General features: G+C 44.0%; 1 protein-coding gene across 1 annotated transcript in view; it reads right to left on the bottom strand.

The window, feature by feature from the left end:
* The window catches only part of LAMA5 (laminin subunit alpha 5), a 240,553-nt gene that overhangs the window by 82,165 nt on the left and 134,885 nt on the right, over window positions 1–23,503 (bottom strand). Inside the window, exons 24-30 of the mRNA XM_081322853.1 lie at window positions 21,519–21,661; window positions 21,329–21,435; window positions 17,176–17,326; window positions 13,847–14,007; window positions 8,475–8,583; window positions 4,357–4,454; window positions 1,863–2,064 (exon numbers count right to left, since the gene is read on the bottom strand). Coding sequence (XP_081178979.1) covers window positions 1,863–2,064; window positions 4,357–4,454; window positions 8,475–8,583; window positions 13,847–14,007; window positions 17,176–17,326; window positions 21,329–21,435; window positions 21,519–21,661 — 971 coding nt within the window. The remainder of the gene's footprint in view (window positions 1–1,862; window positions 2,065–4,356; window positions 4,455–8,474; window positions 8,584–13,846; window positions 14,008–17,175; window positions 17,327–21,328; window positions 21,436–21,518; window positions 21,662–23,503) is intronic.

Genomic DNA, 23,503 nt, shown 5'->3' with positions numbered 1-23,503 from the left:
TAACTGTCAGGAAATTTCTCCTTAGGTTGCTTCTCTCCTTGATTAGTTTCCATCCATTGCTTCTTGTCCTGCCTTCAGGCACTTTGGAGAATAGCTTGACTCCCTCTTCTTTGTGGCAGCCCCTGAGATATTGGAAGACTGCTATCATGTCCCCCTTCGTCTTTCTCTTCATTAAACTAGACATACCCAATTCCAGCAACCATACGTTTTAGCCTCCAGTCTCCTAATAATCTTTGTTGCTCTTCTCTGTACTCTTTTTAGAGTCTCAACATCTTTTTTTACATCGTGGTGACCAAAACTGGATGCAGTATTCCAAGTGTGGCCTTACCAAGACATTGTAAATTGGTAACACTTCACGTGATCTTGATTCTATCCCTCTGTTAATGCATTATGTTGGCCTTTTTGGTAGCTGCAGCACATTGCTGGCTCTTAATTAGGTGATTGTCAACTAGGACTCCAAGATCCCTCTCACAGTTACTACTATTGAGCAAGGTACCACCTATACTGTACCTGTGCATTTGGTTTTTCTTGCCTAAATGTAGAACCTTACTTTTTTCACCATTGAATTTCATTTTGTTAGATAGCGCCCAATGTTCAAGTCTGTCAAGATCCTTCTGAATCCTAAGCCTATCTTCTGGAGTGTTGGCTATTTCTGCCAGTTTGGTGTCGTCTGCAAATTTGACGAGTTCCCCATCTATCTCCACACTCAAATCATTGATGAAGATGTTGAAGAGCCCTGGGCCCAGAACAGAGCCCTGGGGCACCACACTGCACACTTCCCCCCATGTAGATGCAGTTCCATTGAGGACCACATCCTCAATGGAATGAGATCTTGACGATGCTATCTACCTATGGCAAAGGGACTGGCTATTACAGTTTCATGCTGATGATGTCTGTCTTGAGAACTCATTCAAAGCCCTGACACTCTAAATGCACAGAGAAGGAGAAACAGACAGACATTGTCCACCCATCATTCATCATCACATTTCAGGAGAAATATACAGCTCGTCCTCGACTTACAACCAAATGTAACCTGATCGTTACGGTCACAAATTGTAAGGCATCCACATGATTGCCTCACTTAACAACCCCAGTTCTTACTCTCCCGGTTGCAGTTGTTAAGCAACCACACGAATCATTAACCAGAGCTCACAGGGCTTCAGGGATGGGGGAGAACTATAGAAAAGATAAATGTCCGAGCTTTGATGGTGGAGGTGGTACCCAGTGGGGTGGGACGGATGTGGTGGTGGGGAAATAGGATGGAGGATGGGGGACACTGCAGGAGATTGCCAAGTGCCCGAATTTTGTTCACATGACTATGGGAGCATTGCAGTGGCCATAATGTCCCTTCTTTAAATGTTGTCTTTATTTTGAACAGTGACTGAACAAAATGGTCGTAAGTCAAGCAGTACTTGACTTTATATCCGCCATATATAGAATGTAAATTTGTTTTTCAGTTTCATTCTTTTCAAATGCAAAGTCTGCCCAACCATTTCTCCTAATGCTGTTTATTTATGTATTATTTACTGAAAAGGTTTACAGACCCTGCATTATTTTACAACAGAGAGTAACTGACCCCTGACTCCTATGGCTAGCCAAAGACGGCATGGCTTTATACTGCACCACTCTAAAAAAAGTGGGACACACTTTTAACACACTGTTAGCAGCTGTCTCCACTCTTCTGGCAGTGGGAGAACCAACCTGAGTTACATCACGTTTAGCCCCACAGCAAACTTCAAGAATGAAAAGTAAAATTAGACAATTACTAAAAGAGTTACTAAAAAACAAACAAAAACAAATCAAACATCCAACGAAAGTATGACCTCTTCACACCCCAGCTGAATGTCCCAAACCATAGTTACCTGAGGCAGCCTTAAGAAAATGAGTTTTGCAGATGTGTCAATCAAAGTTGGAGGCTGCGGTGCAGAAGCTGGCAGGCCGCCTTCGGGCGGGATGCCAATGGCATGAATTAGGGGCAAGTCTGGAGCTATGGGTACCAACTGTCCTTCTTCCAGGACAACTGATTGTGAAATTTTCTGATATCTTGATGGGACGCAGGAACTACTGTGGGCAAAAACAAGAATAACAGGAATTCTACCGTCAAGAAAAAAATGCCTGCTGTTCTATCAAGACATTGACATCAAAAGAATATTGAGCGTAACTATAATGCAAAGCAAAGCATGGAGGCTTGACTTTACTAAGGGCACTTTCATTCAGATTCTTTTGATCCTCTACGTCTACGGATGCTCTTTTGTCTTCCCCATTTAACTGTAATCAAGTCCATTTGTGTCATAGCCTTCTGGCACTGAGACGCAAAACAAGGGAACATGAGGATAGTGAGTAATTCATGTCCTCTCCTCTGCCTAAAACAATTTGAATGCTTTGTTTGGTTCCAAGATTGAAACAATATAGGTCAGGGGTGTCAAACTCAATTTCATCGAGGGCCGCATCAGCATTGCGGTTGCCCTCAGGGGGCCGGGTGGGTATGGCCAGGGTAGGCGTGGCCTACTGGGTGGGCGTGGCTAGAGTGCGTATGGCCTACTGGGTGGGCGTGGCCAGCTCTGCATCGTTCGCATCAAGGGTGCCTATGGGGGCCTGGGCAGGAGTGGGTCAGATCTGAGGGTCTCTGGCAGAAGGAGGGTCTCTGGGCCAGGGCCAAGGCAGTGGGGGCCGTTCCCTCACTGTTTCCAGGATGGCTTCACGGGCCGCATAAAACCACTTCGCGGGCCGGATCTGGCCCCTGGGCCTTGTGTTTGACATGTCTGATATAGGTAGTCTCAGGGCTTTTTTTCTCATAGAACGTTCAGAACGGAGTTCTGGCACCTTTTTTGGATGGAACCTTGTAGGGTAGGCAAGGCAGGTTGTATGACCTGTGTGAGTTCCGGCACCTTTTTCTTTTACAAAAAAAAAAAAGCACTGGGTAGTCCTCAAGTTATGACCACAATTGAGCCCAACAGTTCTCATGTTGGACAAGATAGTTGTTAACTGAATTTTGCTCCATTTTACGACTTTTCCTGCCACGGTTTTAAATGAATCACTGCAGTTGTTGTCTGTGGAGATTCTCAGCCATCCAGGTTCTAGTTATTCCAAAGGTGCTTTTTCAGAAGGCAACTGGACCTTTTTTTTTCCTTTGAAGATGTTTCGTTTCTCCTCGAAGAAGCTTCTTCAGCTCTGACTGGATGGTGGGGAAATATAAATCCTTCCATTTATACTTAAAAGGGCGGAGGGGAGGGGGAGGAAGAGAAGGACCATTTGCCCTAGTCCAGGGGCAGGCAACCTTGGCTCTTTTATGACTCGTGGACTTCAACTCCCAGAATTCCTGAGCCAGCCATGCTGAGGGAAAAGGGAGAGGTTTCCAAGCTGAGCCATGCTGGCTCAGGAATTCTGGGAGTTGAAGTCCATGAGTCATAAAAGAGCCAAGGTTGCCTAGCCCTGCCCTAGTCACTCCATGAAAGAAGAGGGTTTTTTTAAAAAAAAACATGGCAAATAAATAAATCTACCAAAGATGGCACCATAGAGCATTCCTACATCAACCACAATCCTTTCCATTTAACATTCACCATGGACGCGGTGGCTCAGTGGGTTAGGACGGTGAGCTTGTCGATCAGAAGGTTGGCAGTTTGGCGGGTCGAATCCCGAGTGCCGTGTAACAAAGTGAGCGCCTGTTACTCGTCCCAGCTTCTGCCAACCTAGCAGTTCGAAAGCACGTAAAAATGCAAGTAGAAAAATAGAGACCACTATGGTGGGAAGGTAACAGCGTTCCGTGCGCCTTTGGCGTCTAGTCATGCCGGCCACATGACCACGGAGACGTCCTCGGACAAGCGCTGGCTCTTCGGCTTTGAAACGGAGATGAGTACTGGCCCCTAGAGTCGGAAACGACTAGCACGCATGTGCGGGGGAACCTTTACCTTTACCTTTTATGGTGAGGACGCAGCAACTGTCACAACTCTGAGGACCAGTTGTAAGTCACTCTTTTCAGCACCGTCATAACTTTGAACAGTCACTAAATAAGTGGTCGTAAGTTGAGCACTACGTGAAATTAACAGACCAATCATTTTACAGATTCTTATCAAAATAAAACAACAGAATGACAGAATTGGAAGGGACCTAGTCCAATCTCCTGCTCAGGCAGGAGACCCTACATCACTTCAAACAAGCAGCAGCTTAGAGAACATCAAATACGAAGCTCAGACAACACACCAGACATCGCAATGATTTTAAACACATACTTAGAAAACATTTTCTGTGGCATTTCTACAATTAAGCATGCACAGTCCTCGTTAGTTCTCATATTTTGTAAACAAGCTGTTCATTGCAATTATGTGGAAATAAACCAATAAAACAAATATGATGTACCTGTTCAGCGATAATGTTCCATGGGCACTGATGCAATGGACCTTTGGCTCCAAAAACTCCACAGTGAATTGCTCATATGGGACCAAGTACACTTTGTGCTGAAGACAGGGGAGAAAGAAAAAGGATGGGGAGGAGAAGAGAATTCATGCTTTTCTTCAGGCACAAAAAATCAAAGTAGCTTCTGTAGAGATGAGGTTGAGCGCACAAAACAGGTGTGGGGAACTATAGCCCCTTTAGGACCGCTGGACTTTAACTCCCAGAATTCTGGAGCCAGTATGGCTGTCTCAGGAATTCTGGGAGTCGAAGTCCACAGGTCAGAAAGGAGCCATGGTTTCCCCAGCCCTGGCATAAAAGTTGACTAACTTTGCTGCATTCATTCAAAGGAAAAAGGGTGCCTGTGATCTCTTTGTTTGGCCTGCAAAAGACCTTTGGAAAAGAGGGTTGGGAGGGAAGATTCCCAACAAAGAAGCTGATTAGTCATTTTCTGCCTGCTATGTTCCCTAAACTCTCTATATACCCCACCCCCAGGGCTTTATTTTGTTTTGTTTTGTTTTTTAAGGGGGTGAGAGGATAAGAAACCTTCCAGGGGGGGGGGAAAGGCGGCATCTTCTCTTTTTACCCCCTTTTGTTCACTGTATGAAGATGAAATGGAACAGATAACAAACAGCTGTTTCTGTCAATTTGAGGGGGGGGGAGAGAAGGAGGGAGGGAGGGAGAGAGAGAGAGAGAGAGAGAGAGAGAGAGAGAGAGAGAGAGAGAGAGAGAGAGAGAGAGAGAGAGAGGGAGGGAGGGTGGTTGCACAATAAAACAAAAGATCAGCCACCTGTTTTGTTCATTTAAAATGCTGTCCAAAGTGCCACTTGGTAAGTTTATGCTTTCTGCTGCCCAGCAAAACATCTGAAGCAAAGCAAAAACCCACCGAGGGAATGAATGTGAAAGGTTAATGGCGGAATTGACGATTTCTGCCATTCAACTAGAAACGAGTTACGGTTCCTGTGGAAAGCTACTCCTACAAATAGTTGTGTGACATCCAGCCCAAATGAGCTTTGCGCTGACTCTTAGTTACACCCGACAATGGTTCCCGTACAATCCAGATAAATCGCTTAAGATAATGCCAGCAATTCATTCTCATAATTGGCAGGGAGGTTTTCTCTTTACTGGTGGTGCTTGTTTAGTGACCAGAATTGGGACTGGCAACTTGGTTGCTAAGTGAGGCAGTCACTAAGTTTAAACCTTGACTGTGCTTACGATCTTACCTCAGCTTTACTCTGCTTCAGTGACCTGCAGAGGTCATAACTGCGAGGGCCGGTTGCAAAGTTACCCTTTCATTACAGTTATAACTGTAAATAGTCATTGTCTATTTACAGTTATAAGAGAGTTCCCAGTCCTTGTGAGCAAGCCTACTCCTATTGGTAGCAATTACTGCCTAACATCCAGCCATAATGAACCTTGCATTGACTCTTAATTACATCCAACAAGGGTCCCCATATAATCCAAATGTATTTCTTTTACATAATGACTAGCAATTCATTCCAAAAAGAGTATAATTGGCAGGGAGCTTTAATCTTTACAGACGTTCCTCATTTAGCGACGAGAATTGGTCATTAAGTGAAGCAGTTGCTAAGTGAAACCTTGCCTGTGCTTACAATCTTACTTCAGCTTCACGTTGCTTTACAGACCTGCAAAGGTCATAAATGTGAGGGCTGGTTAGTTACTTTTTCATCACAATTATAACAGCGAACAGTCATTGTGCTAGCAGCTAGACAAAGTGAAGGACTACTTGTAATAAACCAACATTTAGATGAAATATTAGCTACTGAGCTGTAGGAAGCACTACACAATCAGTTTTATTCTGAGAATCTTCAGGGATAAATGTTGGATGTTCAACTGTTAGTGGGATTTGAACTTATAGGAGAAGGGCTTGTAGACTACATCAGGGGGTCCCCAACCCCCGGTCCGTGGACCAGTACTGAGCTGCAGCATGCCAGCAACTGGGCTGCACAAACCAGCAAAGCCCCATCCACGGGATGCAGGCAGCACACAAAACCACACACTCTCCGGTCCGTGGAAAAACCTCTCTCCACGGAACTGGTCCCTGGTGCCCAAAAGGTTGGGGACCTCTGGACTACATAGTGGTCCATTTAGCTTTACAGTTATCTTGGCCTAGCTATCAGTAGCTTGCAAGATAAGTGGTCTTATAACTTGAGAAAGCCTTATGTCCAGGTCAAGATCATTCAAAAGCTAAATGCACTGTAGAGCGGGGGTCCCCAACCCCAGGTCTGTGGACCAGTAGCAGTCTGCAGCATGCCAGCAACCGGTCCGCACAAACCAGCAAAGCCCCATCCACAGGATGCAGGAAGCACACAAAACCACGCCCCCTCCAGTCCGTGCAAACCCCCCCAAAAGGTTAGGGACCTCTGTTGTAGAGTCAATGAGTGCAAAACCTACGGGCTCAAATCCCATTAAAGGGTTAAATACAGAACATCTAGCACAGAGGATACCTAGACTTGGAGTCCCAACAAAGGTGGAAGGGTGGGCGGGCGGGTTGTTTTCTGCGTATGTACTTTAATTTATCCATTTATATTATGCAGCGAGCAAACCTCACTCCCTTCCTAGCTGTTCCTCTGTTTACTCCTGATTGACTGCCTCCTGCGTCGGGCGTCCTTGAACAGGGCCAGCTGTGGGTCATCTTCATCCACGCTGTCAGGCTCACACAGCTGGGTCTCCGTCGTGACCAGGTGGGAGGGGCCCGTCTGAGGGCTCTGCGGAGCCTCAAGGCCATCATCAGCAAGCTCTTCAACACCCCCCTCCTCCTCCTCTGAGTCGTCCGACCCAACTGCCGAACCCACAGGCTGACCCTGAATCACAACACTAGCAAGCACTGAAGATGTCACCCAGTTTGGTAATAAAATGTCTGCAAGCAAACAAGCAAGCTCAGAGAGCAGCAAGGATTCTACACTTCCATCCTGAGCTACAGATAACTCTCTCCTGTTAGCCTCAATAAAGGCAAAATGTGTCTTGTAGTGCCTCCTACTGGTCATTAGCTAGTATGTCATCTAAAGCTAAATAAGCCCCTTTAAGGAGAGGTTATTTGGAGGCCCAGACTAACAAAAATCACAAAAGACATCGCCATTAAGAGCAAACAGAAAAAAGGAAGGCCTATCTGCTTAGGTTCTATATAAGTTCTATATATTCATTTCACTGAACGTAATTCGAGTATGTCTTATGCAAACTTGTAAGAGGAGACCCAAAAGGACCAAACTGGAATGAACTACAGGTAGTCCTCAGCTTATGACCACATCGGAGCCCAAACTTTCTGTCGCTAAGTGAGGCAGTTCTTAAGTGAACCCCTGCACTTTTTAAGGTAGTATCCCAGTGGATAAGTGGAATCTGCCTTCCCCATGGACTTTGTTTTTCAGAAAGTCACAAAAGGGGATCGCATGACCCCGGGACACTGCAACGGTCATAAATACGAGCCAGTTGCCAAATTTTAATCATGTGACCATGGGGAGGCTGCAAGTGACGTAAGGGTGGAAAAACTCAAGTCATAAGTCACTTTCCCCCCCCCCCCCCCAGTGCTGTTGTAACTTTGAACAGGTGTAAATGAATGGTTGTAAAGTCAAGGACTGTCTGTATAGAAACTCATCCTGGTTAGGGTGACAACTGTAGGCAAGACGGGAATTTTGGAATTTGGTCTTTGGAATTTGACAACTTCTGCAAAATGTTTTATTTGCCTTCTTTCTGCTTCTCAAGAGCAAAAAATCTAAAATCTGCGCTAAAGACGGTCGGAAGTTGGTACCCTTTTCTTTTCTTTTCTCTGTTTATACCGTTTATTTTTATTTTTCCTCTCCCTCCCCTTAGTTTTCTATTACTTTTTGAATTTCTCTTTGTATTTTATATTTTGATAAATCAATAAAAAAAATTTTTTTAAAAAAGAGCAAAAATCTGTCTTGCTTCTTCTGGGCCTTGACTGGGTCCAAAAGAATTTTTTCAGTCCCGACTCTTCTCTGCTCCCCCATCCCACGCAGGTAATAGTTTAAACCGTCCTACTTTAAGATGCTCAAACTTGTGTCCAACAGCTGCCTCTCTGCTGTGAAAACTCTCCTTGTAAGGCTTACCAGGAAGAAGTGGGCCTGATCTGCCATGAACTGAACTCTAGCCTCGGTGTCGAGTTCAAATGCTGCCAAGCGGTTTTGAGAATCTACAACGATCCCACGACAAAGGAAACTGCAAGACAAAAAAAAAAAGTGATCAAACTCAAAGGTGGCATTTTCCCAATATGTCTTTCCCCCAATTCTACGTGGGAAGAAACATCAGGCCAATTAAAACCAGGATCCAGAAGAACTGCTTGGCAGTCAAACGCCACGGTCCCCAAATCCTTAATCTCCACTCACACCGACACCAAACAGCACCGGTTTGATTGGAGCAACACAAAAATCATCGGCCACGCTACCACCCGTCATCCACAGACACGTCGACCTACACCCAGCCTGCGAATCCCTCAGAATCCAAATCAACCGCGTGGCCAGCCAGAGACGGCACCGACCCACAACCGACCCATCCCAAGACCCTCATTGATTCGCTAGTCGAGTTAAAACAAGAAAATATTGTACAGTCTTGGTTTCAGTATACTCAATTGCAAGCCAGGTGGAAGTTAGACCACAAGGTTGGTTTGACGCTGATGGATGAAAATTTGGTAAAACAGATTAAAGATCAAACTCGAGCGCACATAAAGAGAATTTATAATGCTATAATAGAATTGGACTCGGAAACGGAATTGGTCAAAGATTGCATGGTAAAGTGGGCTCAAAATATTCAAGAACCGATCCCATTGGAGGTGTGGGAGGTAATTTGGGTTAGAAATGTAAAATTTACTCAAGCCCAAAACTTAAGAGAAAATTTTTATAAAATGTTTTATAGATGGCATTTGGATCCTAAAAAGCTGTCTTGTATGTATTCTAATTTACAGCCCAAATGTTGGAGATGTGGTAGTTTGGATGCTACCTATTTTCACATTTGGTGGACTTGTAGAAATATAAAAGCTTTTTGGTGGAACATTCAAAAGATTTTTAAGAGAAAGATAAAAGTTTACCCCATAATTATTTTTATTGGGTGTTATTACAGATGGTGATACTAAAGAAATTAACTTGATGTTGAATTTGATAAGAGCTGCGAGGCTATTGGTAGGGCAATATTGGAAGAAGGATTGTCTGCCTACTATAGAGGAGTGGATGCTTAAAGTGTCAAATCTAGCAGAAATGGCTAAGATTTCTGCTTACTTGAAGGATCATTCACAAGAAAGATACATTTTGGTTTGGAGAAGATGGATAGATTATATTCAGAAAAAATATGGGACCAAAAAGTTCCATTTAGCTTATGAGCAAATTCTAGATTGTTATAACTTACACCTTTATTATTATTATTAGTTATAATAATATATATATTATATGATATTATTATTGTATTAGTATAAGTTGGATATTTTTAGATTGTTTGTAATTATGTTATAGGCGGGTTAAAGTGCATTATGTATTTGGTTATTTATATAGCTGGTTAATGTTAGTTAGATTATGATTATTATATATTTGTAACCCTGTATTCAGCTTTGGGAAGTGGGGGAGGGGGAGGGGGGTTTATGGGTGGGTTGGGGATGGGATAATATTGTAACTTTTATAAAACTTTTCAATAAAAAAGACCCTCATTGATGACTCCCACCTGACCCATCACAAGACCCTCACTTGACACACCAACACCTGAAGCCCTTATGAACAGAAGATCACTGACAATGACATCCCCCCTAAACTCTGCTGAAGATGTTACCTAGCCCGGTAACGAAACGTTCGGAAACCAACCCAGGAGCTCGGAGAACGGATCTTCACCCTTATGTCTTTCCCCCACCCGCCATTTGTGGTTTAATATAGACCTCTTATGAGCTTTGAATGAGTTGAGCGATGGCGAGGAGAAGCTTCTGGAGGATATCCTAGGGCCTCATTTCCTATTGTTAAGGTCACAATTTGTATTCCGATTTGCCAAAAAAACCCAACCAGCCGTTCCAGACACTGTAATCCATCCGTCATTAACATAAACACTGTCCAGTTGTTTAAATAGATCATCGGAGGTCAGGATGTGCGTGCTATTTTAATCTCACTCATGTCTTGTTCTGAGGATGTGGAGTTTTGGCCTGATTGTTGCCTCTCATGTTTACAAGGCCGGGAATCTAAACAGCCCATAATGTCCACCCAATGGCGGTAAAGGCTGATGCAGCCTATAGGTGGCCCTCCGCTTACAGCAGTTCATTTAATGACCGTTCAAAGTTGCAACGGCACTGAAAAATGTGATTTATGACCGTTCTGCATAATTACGACTGTTGAAGCATCCCTGGGGTCACATGACTTACGTTTGGATGCTTGACAACTGGTTCATATTGACGAGGGTCGCAGCGTCCCGGGGTCACAGGATCCGCTTTTGCGACCTTCTGACAAGCAACGTTGATGGGGACTTAACAACCAGGTTCCTAACGTTACAACTGCGGTAATGGCTGTGGCAAGAAACGTCATAAATGTGGCAAAAGTCACTTAGCAACGATTTTGCCGAGCAACGGAAATTTTGGGCTCCATTGTCGTTGCGAGTCCAGGAGTACCTGTACATCATTGTGAACAATTCTGCAGCGATTCGCTTAACAAATGCGGCACGAAAAGTCATAAAATGGGGCAAAACACACTTAACAAACTTCTCACTTAGCAAGGTAAATTCTGAGGTCCATTGTGGTCATAAGTCGAGGACTACCTGCACTCAATTTTCAAGGCACGGACCGTTTATGCAGCCGTAAAAGACGTCACCAAAGGAGTCGGAAGTCGATGGTTTTCCCTTTCTTTTCCCTGTTATCCTACACTTTTTCTCCCCCCCACCTTTTCCTCCACTATTTTCTTTGCCGTTCTCTATTTCAGGGCTTTTCAACCAGTGGTACGGGTACCACCTGTGGTACATTGGCACCTGGCAGGTGGTACGTGACCATCCTAGAAAAGTGGTAGCAGGGGAGGGGAATGAGCTGAACCGGTGGCAGCACCACACAAGCCTGAGCGAGAGACAGCTGCAGCTGCAGGGCTGTCAGGGCTCAGTGGAAGCGCCAGGATCGGCGCCAGGCTCCAGCTGGAGCTCGGCGCTGATCCTGGCGCTTCTGAGCCCAGAAGAAGCGCCGATCAGCTGGAATGTTGCAGCATCTGCAGGGTTTTGTGATTTACATTCAGATGCTTGGCAACTGATTCATATTTATGATGGTCACAGTGTCCCAGGGTCATGTGAAGTTACCAAAACCTGCTGCAACCACCCAGCAGAGGGGGGGGGAATAAAAACCAAACACCCCCCCACTCCACCCCCGCTGCCAATCCTCAACAGAAATGTTCACAATGAAAACCTCAGACAGGAGGAAGAGCACCGCCGGGCGGGCAGGCAGGTGTCTTGCTCGGCTGTGTCTCGGGGGGCACTTTTTTCAGTGCCAGTGTAACTTTGAACAGTCACTAAACGAACTGTTGTAAGTCAAGAACTACCTGTATTTCATCACTTTTTTCCTTTTTTTTTTTTTTTTTTGGTCATCAAGTTTTTGACACCTTGCTAGACAACTGGTGGTACTCGGATGTTGCCATATCCTAAAAGTGGCACAATGGGTGAAAAGGTTGAAAAGCCCTGCTCTATTTTACACAGGTGGTGCTTTATGTACGACCACAACTGAGCCCCAAATTTATGTTGCTAAGTGGGACATTTCTTAAGTGAGCTTTTGCCCCATTTTACAATCTTCCTTGCCGCGGTTGTTAAGTGAATCACTGCAGTTGGTAAGTTAGCAACACGGTTGCTAAGTGAATCCAGCTTCCCCATTGACTTAGCTTGTCAGAAGATGGCAACAGGGGATCACCTGATCCCGGGACTCTGCAACCGTCATAAATATGAGTCAAAATGCTAAGCATCTGAATTACAACCACGGGGATGCTGCAATGGTCGTAAGTATTAAAAAAAAACACGGTCATAAGTCCCTTTTTTTAAATTGATGCTGTAATTTCAAACCGTCACTAAAACGAAGTGTTGTTAAGTTGAGGATACCTTTATTTTGATAAAACTAATAAAATGACTACAGGTAGCCCTCGGCATATGGCCACATTTTAGCCCAAAATTTCCATTGCTAAGCGAGACAGTTGTTAACGGAGTTTTGTCCCATTTTACGACCTTTTTACGATCAGTTGCTAAGTGAATCGCTGGGGTTATTAAGTTAGTAACATGGTTGCTAAGTGAAATCTTTCTTCCCCCCTTTGACTTTGCTTATCAGAAGGTCACAAAAGATGATCACACGATCCAGGCACACCGAAACTGTCATAAGTACATGCCAGTTGCCAGGTGGTTGAATTTTGATCATGTGACCATGGGGATTCTGCAATAGTCGTAAGTGTGAAAAACGGTCATAAGTCACCTTTTTCGCTGCCGTTGTAACTTTGAACAGTCACTTGACTGTTGTAAGTTAAGGACTACCTGCGTTCTCAATTTAAGAAGTTGTGGCACATGGTTAGATTGCAGTACTGCAGGCTAACTCTGTCCATAGCCAGCAGTTCGATCCCGACCGGCTCCGGGTTGACTCAGCCTTCCATCCTTCCGAGGTCAGTAAAATGAGGGTCCAGATTGTTGGGGGAAACATGCTGACTCTGCAAACTGCTTACACAGGGCTATAAAGCACTATGAAGTGGTATATAAGTCTAAGGGCTACTGCTATTGCTATTTGATTGAAAATCTGGAACCTAACTGTAAAAGGTAAGAAAAGTGGATCAAGTCCACAATTTTCCTTGTCTCCATATATTTTTTTAAATTCCATTTATATCCCGCCCTTCTCCAAAGACTCAGGGCGGCTTACAAGCTTAGCAGTAGCCTTCATTCTATGTATATGCCTGCTTATTAGGGCTTTCACACACACACCCCCAAGCGGCATTATTACAAAGTCAGCTTAATTGCCCCCAACAATCTGGGTCTTCATTTTACCTACCTCGGAAGGATGGAAGGCTGAGTCAACCTTGAGCCTGGTGGGACTCGAACCTGCACTAATTGCAGGCAGCTGGTGTTACTTAAGGAGGCATTAGCCCACTGCTCCACCAAGGCTCTTAATATTAGTATAAAAAACTTTCTTGATTGTTCTTAGCATCCTTCCACAACTGAGCTCATTATGAGAAAACAGTGGAAGAAGTCAACATGGCTACAGAAAAAAAAAAGCTTAAAACACACAAAAAGGACATACATAGAAGGTGTCAAGAAAGCCAGTCTGACACCTTCTGTGTGTGCTCTTTTTGTGTGTTTTAAGCCTTTTTTACTATAGCCATGTTGCTGAGTCAACCTTGAGCCTGGTGGGATGCGAACCTGCACTAATTGCAGGCAGCTGGTGTTACTTAAGGAGGCATTAGCCCACTGCTCCACCAAGGACTTACCTGTATTTGCAGGTATATATTTGGGGACTTACCTGTATTTGCAGGTGTATATCATAAGGCCGCCCAGCCGAGGAACCATCTGTGGGGTGCTCACAGATACATCAATGGTCTGTGGAGTATCTTCATTGGCATACTCCATCAGAAGCATGTATCTTCCTGGCTGGGGGACAGGAATTGCCAGTTGTACTTCCACCTGTGGAAAAGAAAAGGCAGAATTAAGCAAAAGATTGGGTGTGCTTTCAAACAGATTCTTTATAAACACCTCATATAAGCCATTGCTTGGCATCAATTTTTTTTCTTCAAGACAACCTATTCTGAAAACTCCTTGTAGTAGAAGTCGTACGGGAGACCCAGAACTCATATATGTTTGTCTTCTACTGCAAACATAAGAAGCAGGATTCAGTGAAGAGAAGGACTAGGGGTGACGTGATAGCAGCGTTCCAATATCTCAGGGGCTGCCCCAAAGAAGAGGGAGTCAAGCTATTCTCCAAAGCGCCTGAAGGCAGGACAAGAAGCAACGGATGGAAACTAGTCAAGGAGAGAAGCAACCTAGAACTAAGGAGAAACTTCCTGACAGTTAGAACAATTAACCAGTGGAACAACCTACCTCCAGAAGCGGTGAATGCTCCAACACTGGAGGTTTTTAAGAAGAGACTGGACAGCCATTTGCCTGAAATGGTATAGGGCAGTGAAGGCGAACCTTTTAGAGACCAAGTGCCCAACCAGCTACCCAAAACCCACTTCTGTATCGTAGAGTGCCGGGCAGGGGTGGCCTAGTGGGTGGGTGTGGGCAATTGGGTCGGTGTGGGCAATTGGGTGGGCGTGGCCACAAGCGTGCCATAGGTTCGCCACCACGAACTTAGGGTTAGGGTTACGTCACCATGAAGTCGGAGGGAAAAATAGACATTGCCAACAAATTCGGAGTGCTTGGGTTATGGTTAGGAGGGCACTGACTTTTCTAGCCTTCCCTAACTATGTTTCCTGGTAAAATAGATTGGAAAATCCCATTGGAGGAAAATTCCACTTAGGGTTAGGGTTAGATCACCATGAACTCATAGAGAAAAATGGAGATCGGCAACAAATTCGGAGTGCTTGGGTATGGTTAGGAGGGCACTGACTTTTCTAGCCTGCCCTATCTACGTCTCCTGGTAAACTACATGGGAAAATCTCATTGGAGGAAAATTCCACTTAGGGTTAGGTCACCATGAACTCATAAAGAAAAATGGACTTCGCCAACAAATTCGGAGTGCTTGGGTATGGTTAGGAGGGCACTGACTTTTCTAGCCTGCCTTATCTATGTTTCCTGGTAAAATACATGGGAAAATCCCACTGGAGGAAAATTTCACTTAGGGTTTCCTGCCTAAGCTAGGGGTTGGACTAGATGACCTCCAAGGTCCGTTCCACCGCCACCGCCACCACCATCATTATTATATATGGAAGTTTTGAATCTTGCTCGAAACTAAAAAGTGTTACACTTCAACTGCAGCATTGATTTGAGGCATGCAGACAGCTAATGGTGTGGTTTAGACCTTGAGTTCTAGTCCTGCTTTAGCCATGAAAGGTGGCTGGGTGACTTTGGGCCAGTCACTCCCTCTCAGCCCAACCCACCTCACAGGATTGTTGCTATGTGGAAAATAGGAGAAGGAAGAGGGGGTATTAAGATATCTTTGCCACCTTGAGTTATTTATAAAAATAATATAGGTAGAATATAAATAAATGTTTTAAGATACGTGTATTTATTTTAACAGGATCCGTATCATAGTCCCAAAGGTGCTTTTTCAAGAAGCAACTGGACTTTCTTGTTTTTCTTTGAAGATGTTTCGCTTCTCAGCTGAAGAAGCTTTTCTTGGATGAGAGGGGAAACGTCTTCAAAGAAAAAAACAAGAAAGTCCAGTTGCCTCTTGAAAAAGCACCTTTGTGACAACGATGACCTGGATGACTAAGAATCTCCATAGACAAATCCATATCATAGGAAGAACCTATTTTTCTATGTCCCAAGCCAGGAAACAGAGAATTTGGGCTAACATTTTTTAATAATAGTTTGACAAATTCAGGGCTGTTTAAGCTGGCTCTGAAAGACATGTCCAGGTAGCTTTTCCTTGCTGACAAAGATTTGGGGATGAGGAGATCAGCTGGATCAGAGCAAACTGGGTTCCCTTTAGACCACTTTTCTCAGTTTTTCCTTTCCTATAATGATCAACCAGCTGCTTTCCAGAAAGCCAATAAACTAGCCTGCAGACAGCCTCCTCCTGGTGATTGCAACTAATTATTCACAGGTTTATTGCACATAAACATGGAACTTGCAGCAGCGTGTCAGAACTAGCAGCCACAGGTAGACTTGCAAAATTAAACAACTTTTCCCAAAAAGCATTGTAACATCTAAGAAGAGAATATTTGTACCTCAGGATTGAACTATGACGTCCCTGTTGCTGTCTGAGCTTGGTTGTTTCATTACCCAACCGGGTAACATCATCAGTGCAAACCCCATTCCCTTCCAGCACTGATGATGTTACCTAGTATGCTAATGAAATGTCTGTACTTAAGATGAGTAGAGTAGAGTAGAGTAGAGTAGAGTAGAGTAGAGTAGAGTAGAATAGAATAGAATAGAATAGAATAGAATAGAATAGAATAGAATAGAATAGAATAGAATAGAATAGAATAGAATAGAATAGAATAGAATAGAATAGAATAGAATAGAATAGAATATAGAATAACAGAGTTGTAAGGGACCATGGAGGTTTTCTAGTCCAACCCCCTGCTCAGGCAGGAAACCCTACACCATTTCAAACAAATGGCTGTCTAGTGTCTTCTTAAACACTGGAAGCAGCCACAATTTCTGGAGGCAATTTGTTCCACTGATTAATAGTTCTAACTGTCAGGAAATTTCTTCTTAATTCCAGATTGCTATATGTGTGCATGAGGGTGGGGGGGGGCAGAGAGTGTCAGAGAGAGAGAGAGAGAGAGAGAGAGAGAGAGAGAGAGAGAGAGAGAGAGAGAGAGAGAGAGAGAGAGAGAGAGAGAGAGAGAGAAGGGGGGGAGGGAGGGAGGGAGATAATTCAAGAGGATGGTTCTGATGGTGGACCCCCATGGCTGCCATCTTGACCCCCTTCTCTTCCTATGGATGCTAGTAGTAGCAATAGCAATAGCGTTAAGACTTATATACTGCTTCACAGTGCTTTACAGCCCTCATTTGGCCGACCTCGGAAGGATGGAAGGCTGAGTTTACCTTGAGTCAGTGAGAATCGAACTACCCACTGCTGGCAGCCAGCAGTCAGCAGAATTAGTCCAGAAGTCATAAAAAGGCCAAGTTTGAAGAACCCTGCTTTAAATGAAGATTTCACATGATAATGGAATTACTTACATGAGTGCCACTACACAGCACCAATTTGGGGGAGGTAGGAAAGATCTGCACTGCACGACAAGGTCTTGGTAAGTTGTCCAACTTGCACAAAGCATCTTCGCCTGACACAAATGAGAACTGCTCCACAGGCAAATACTTATATAGGAAGCAACTGGAAAGAATAGAAAATAATTATTTAGCCCTAGTGTCCAAACTCCAGTTAAATGAGGACCAAAAAAATCAGTACAAGCAGAATTATCTCCAAGTGCAATATCAGCATTTTATTTAGCTTGCTAATACACACACACAATTATATATAAATATATGTGCATATATGTGTGTAAGTATATATGCGTTGAGTATAGGAATAAGGTAAAGGTGGTAAAGGTTCCCCCGCACATGTGTGCTAGTCGTTTCCGACTCTAGGGGCCGGTGCTCATCTCCGTTTCAAAGCCGAAGAGCCAGCGTTTGTCCGAGGACGTCTCCGTGGTCATGTGGCCGGCATGACTAGATGCCAAAGGCGCACAGAATGCTGTTACCTTCCCACTGTAGTGGTCCCTATTTTTCTACTTGCATTTTTACGTGCTTTCGAACTGCTAGGTTGGCAGAAGCTGGGACGAGTAACAGGTGCTCACTCTGTTACGCGGCCCTCGGGATTCGACCCGCCAAACTGCCGACCTTCTGATCGACAGGCTCAGCGTCCTAACCCACTGAGCCACCGCGTCCCTGAGTATATGAATATATGTGTGTAAATACACAGGCAACACATCTGGATATAAACATACATACATAGGCATACACACACTCATAGACACACATGTATACATATTCATATAATTACATATATACACATACATACGTGTGTGTGTGTGTGTGTGTGTGTGTGTGTGTATGTGTAAAATAATAAAGGCGGGATACAAATAAAACTCTTTTTTTATAAAACAACGTTGATGTCTAGGGACATCAGCCGCTGGAGAAGGCTTGTTAGCAGTAGGCAGGCCAAATCAACAGTGGACGTGGCCAGAGCATTATGTGGCCAGAACTCCCTCTTTGTTTCTCATGAGGACCCAGATTGTTGGGGGCAATAAGCTGACTTTGTAATAATGCCGCTTGGGGGGCCCCCGAAAGCCCTAATAAGCAGGCATATACATAGAATGAAGGCTATTGCTAAGCACATTTGATTTGTGCTTACATTGTAAGCCGCCCTGAGAGAAGGGCGGGATATAAATGGGATTAAAATAAAAAATAAAAATAAATAATTTTTTTTCCTCCATTCCCTTTTCTGTCTTCTCTCTCTGACACTGCTCTTATTTCTCACACTTCTTCCTAACATCCCGTCTCTGTCTCTGTCTCCCTATATGGCAAGCCGCCTCTGAATTTAAAGAGAGGAAGGAATCAGGCAGGACTTAACAAAAATGGATCAAGAGGTTGAAATTTCCCATCGCTGATCAAGAGGAAACACTTCACATATCCTTTCAAGTTTGTCCTTGAAATGCCAGAAGCAAAAAAATAAAGGAAGGGGTAGACAATAGGATTCATGCTAGTTCTCCTTCTTCCCTAAACTCAGAGAGCTACTTGGAAAAAACGAGTCTTTTATAGGCCCGAAGCGAAACCCAGAATGTATTCAATATTCACTTTTGTACTTCTAAATAGAATGAACCCATCAGCTCACAGGATTTACAAAGTGTGTGGGACTTCGGTCCTTTTTCGAGTATTATTTCAATCCTGGCCAAATTCCCAGTCAAGTAAAATCTGTGGAAATATTTTGAAGAGAACAGACAGCAGCACTTATCTGACCTTAGATTAGTTCATCTGTCAGACCTGATTTTACTTCAATGTTTTACTTTTTTCAATTGTTATTATTTTACTTGGATCTCTGGGAAATTCCGTGGCTTCAGACTAGACTGAGAAGCTGAAGAAAACATCAGAAGAAGACAAGGCAAACCAGTTCCACATGGCTGCCAAGAAAATTACATTGGAATTTCCCATGAAAATCCTAGACAGTGAATCTGGCTTGAAAGGTACTTGCCTTTTTGTTTAATCCTAGGCTATTATATCATCCTAGCAAGTGTTTACTTGCCAATAATAAACCTGAACTTCTGTTCTAAGATGGCTGATTTATTTTTTAATAAATAACACTATTCTATTCTATTCTATTCTATTCTATTCTATTCTATTCTATTCTATTCTATTCTATTCTATTCTATTCTATTCTATTCTACATCCTATCCTATTCCATCCCATCCCATCATTATCCTATCCTATCCTATCCTATCCTATCCTATCCTATCCTATCCTTGCGCTCACATGTGAAGCTCCACTCCCATGTGCAGGGGATGCTTGAGAGGAGGGCACTTGCACTTTTGCGCAAAGCTCCATTCGCATGAATAGAGCTTCATGCGTGCACGCTTGCCCATTTCTTCCGCGGCCCAGTTTCGAACATGCCATGGCCCGGTAGTGGGCCACAGCCCACGGGTTGGGGACCCCTGTTCTATGGACTGGTCATTGACCATTACAAAGAAAAGATCTAATTACTAGAGATCAACCAGTGTTTACGACAGGTGACCCTTGACTTGCAACCACAATTGGCACCCAAACTTTTGTGGTTAAGCGAGGTGTTTGACATCCACCCAATTTTACAACCTATTGTTAAGCGAATCACTGCAGTTGTTAAGTCAATCGTGAAGTCATTAAGTGATCCAGCTGCCCCCCATTTGGAAGCCAGGTGGGAAAAACACAAATGGTAATCGCATGGCGCGCGCACACCCACACACCCACCCACACACCCACACACCCACAGAGAGCGTGCTGCAACCACTGTAAATCCATGCCAGTTGCCAAACGCCCAAATTATGATCACATGACTGGGTAGATGCTGTGACAGTTGTAAGTGCAGTTTTCAACCACTGCTGTAATTTCAACTAGTCAGTAAAGAGGTGGCTGTAAATTGAGGACTATCTGTTCTTACTTTCTGGCATTCCTAACAAGACTGGATGCAGATGCATTACCTTCCAGTTTATATTTATTTTATTTATTTATTTATATTTAAATTTATATACCGCCCTATTCCCGTAGGACTTAGGGCGGTTTACAGGGAAAATTAAAAGTTAAAATACATCATATAAAATTAAAAACGATTAAAACTAAGATTAAATTAATCCCTGAACTTAACTAAAACCCCATTAATTAAAAATTAAAACCCCTCAGTCTGGGCCAGACAACTCAAAAAACCAAGTTTTCAAGTCCCTACGAAATGAGCGAAGGTCGGGGGCGGTCCTAAGCTCCGTGGGAAGCTGGTTCCAAAGGGCCAGCGCGCCCACAGAGAACGCCCTTCCCCTGGGGATAACCCGCCAGCATTCCTTAACCGGCGGTACCCTAAGAAGGCCCTCCCTATGGGAGCGCACAGGACGATGGGAAGTTGATGCCGGCAGCAGGTGTTCCCTTAGATAATCCGGACCCAAGCCATTTAGAGCTTTATAGGTCATTACCAGCACCAGTTCCACAGGTTGTGTAGGTGCGGCAAGTAAAGTCACTACTATGATATCACGTCTAGGGAGACACAGGAGAGCAAACCTATCAGGACAAGAGTCAGCAGAGTATCTGCATTTGAAATGCAAAAGGCCACTCTTTCGAAGACAGCTAAGTCCACATTCTGGACAGAGGGGACCGCTGGTTTGAGAGAGGGGTCAAAGAGGCCCTCTACATTAAGACTGAACAGCCCACCCTCAAAAAAGGGAGGTGGGATATGACACCACCCATCTCCTGTTTACAACACAGCCCTTTCAGCAGTTCCAAGAAAGGCCCATTTGCACAATTCGGGTGACCCTGAGAGCACAGATAAACCTCCAAGTGGCCTCAGCAACCCCCCAGAAAAAGTACTAACGACCAGATGGCTGCAAGGAATATAAATCATTCCATCCTCCACCCTTCGGGCAGAACCGAAGAAGCTTCTTGGATGAGAAGTGAAACATCTTCCAGGAAAAACCAAGTTTGGTTGCCTTTTTGAAAAAGTGCTTTGGGGACTTGCGATTATTATTATTTTCTTCAAATTAAAGAAAAGCAACGGATGGCTCGGCTAATCCAAACAAAAGATTGTCCACCTGCCAAGTGCGCTGTGGGTCAAATGCGGTAGCAAAATATGATTTTTTTAAAAAAATGAAAATGGAAGGCTTACTTTTGACCGACTTGTTCAGGAGCTGGGCTGTAGGTACAAGGATCCGATACTTTATATTGCAATATGGGAGCTTCATAATAAGAGCTGGGAAGCAGAACCAGGTAATCCTAGAAGGAAGGGTGGAAATGTGAGACCCAGGTTCCTTTTCCCTCCATCTTGTCGGCAGGGAGAAAAGGAAAAGCAGACTTACCAGGAGGACATCTTCAGCTTCAATGGTCAGAGACCAGACATGAGGACTCAACACAAATGGTTCGCCAAAGCTGTGGTGAGGAACGGTGACGAACGACGGCTCTTTGGTTGGCCCAAATACAATCTGCTTAGTCTGTTCGGTACCTGCAACGAGGGAAAGATAAGCATTTATTTATTTATTTTATTTTATTAGTTTTCTATACTGCCCTATTCCCGAAGGACTCAGGGCGGTTTACAGGGCAATATTTAAAAGACAATATAAATTAAGATAAAAATAGAATTAAAAAGAATTAAATTAATAATAGCCCAACAATAAAACAATGTTAAAATTTAAAACTAAACCCCCCCCTCAGTCCAGGCCGGATAAATCGAAAAGCCAGGTTTTCAGGTCCCGGCGAAACGAGCGCAGGTTGGGGGCAGTCCACAGGAAAATCATTCCAAAGGGCAGGCGCGCCCACAGAGAATGCCCTCCCTCTGGGGATCACCCGCCGGCATTCCCTGACCGGCGGCACCCTAAGGAGGCCCTCCCTATGGGAGCGCACAGTTGAATTAGAAAGCGGGCAAGTTATTTGCCTTGGGCTGGGAAATGGAGAACCAGCTCCAAGGCTACTCAGTGAGGAGGTTAACAAGTGTGTCTCAACCTGGGCCACTTTAGGATGGGTGGACTTCAACTCTCAGAATTCCACAGCCAGAAAACCCACCCGTCTTACAGTGGCCCAGGTTGAAAAAACACTCAGCTATGCCGTATTCCATATGCATGCTGGCCTTGATGCACTGATCTTATAGGATTCCATCACAACATCATAGTGCCAGCCTGATTGGCAGACCATCTAGTTGAAAAAAAGCAAGTGAGAAAATCTCATACCAGACAACAGCATGTTCTGAATAGGCTCCCTAGTCAGGGGTTCTTGATTCTATGATGCTTACATAACTCTATCTCTATCTAATCATCTATCTATCTACCTACAGTATCTATCTATCTATCTATCTATCTATCTATCTATCTATCTATCTATCTATCTATCTATCTATCTATCTATCTATCTATCATCTATCTATCTACTATCTGTCTATCTATCATTACCTATCTTTATCTATATCATCTATTTACATCTGTCCAGTGCTTTTTTTGTAAAAGTAAAAGGTGCGGGAACTCACACATGTCATACAACCTGCCATGCCTACCCTACAAGGTTCCATCCAAAAAAGGTGCTGGAACTCCGTTCTGAGCGTTCTATGAGAAAAAAAGCCCTGCATCTATCTGTCTGTCTGTCTGTCTGTCTGCCTGCCTGCCTGCCTGCCTGCCTGCCTGCCTGCCTGCCTGCCTGCCTGCCTGCCTGCCTGCCTGCCTGCCTGCCTATCTATCTATCTATCTATCTATCTATCTATCTATCTATCTATCTATCTATCTATCTATCTATCTATCTATCTATCTATCTATCTATCTATCATCTATCTATCTATGTGCAGCAATAATTGCTTTTAGAAAACATAATTCTGGCTGAGATGATAGTAACCCACAATCTTGTGCATGTTTACTCAAAGGATCCACAGATTTCAACGATACATATTCCTGGATGAAAGCTAACAGGATTTCAATCTCAGTTCCTGAGAATGTCAAAAGCAGCACGAAACTCAACAAGTTCTCCAGGAAATGAACGTCAACGATGGAAGAGGCAGTCCTCCACTTATGACAACTGGGATTAGAAAATTCATTATTATGGAAGGTGGTCATTAAGTGAGGTAGCAGATAACTGCACCTAATTTTATGACCTTTTGATGCTATGGTCATTAAGCATGACATCACATGAGCATGTGCAACCTTTTTCCGGCTTCTCCTGCTGGGCAGATTGCAAAAGGTGATCACATGACCTCCTCGGGATGCTGCAACTGTCATAAATACCTGCTGGTTGCCAAGCACCCAAATTGTGATCAGGTGACCACAGGGATACTGCGATGGTGGTGAGTGTGAGGACCAGAGGCAAG

This window comes from Vipera berus (assembly GCF_964194415.1).
Source record: "Vipera berus genome assembly, chromosome: 3".
Lineage (NCBI taxonomy): Eukaryota > Metazoa > Chordata > Lepidosauria > Squamata > Viperidae > Vipera > Vipera berus.
The sequence above is the reverse complement of the archived record's forward strand: the minus strand, read 5'-3'. Positions and strand labels throughout refer to the sequence as shown.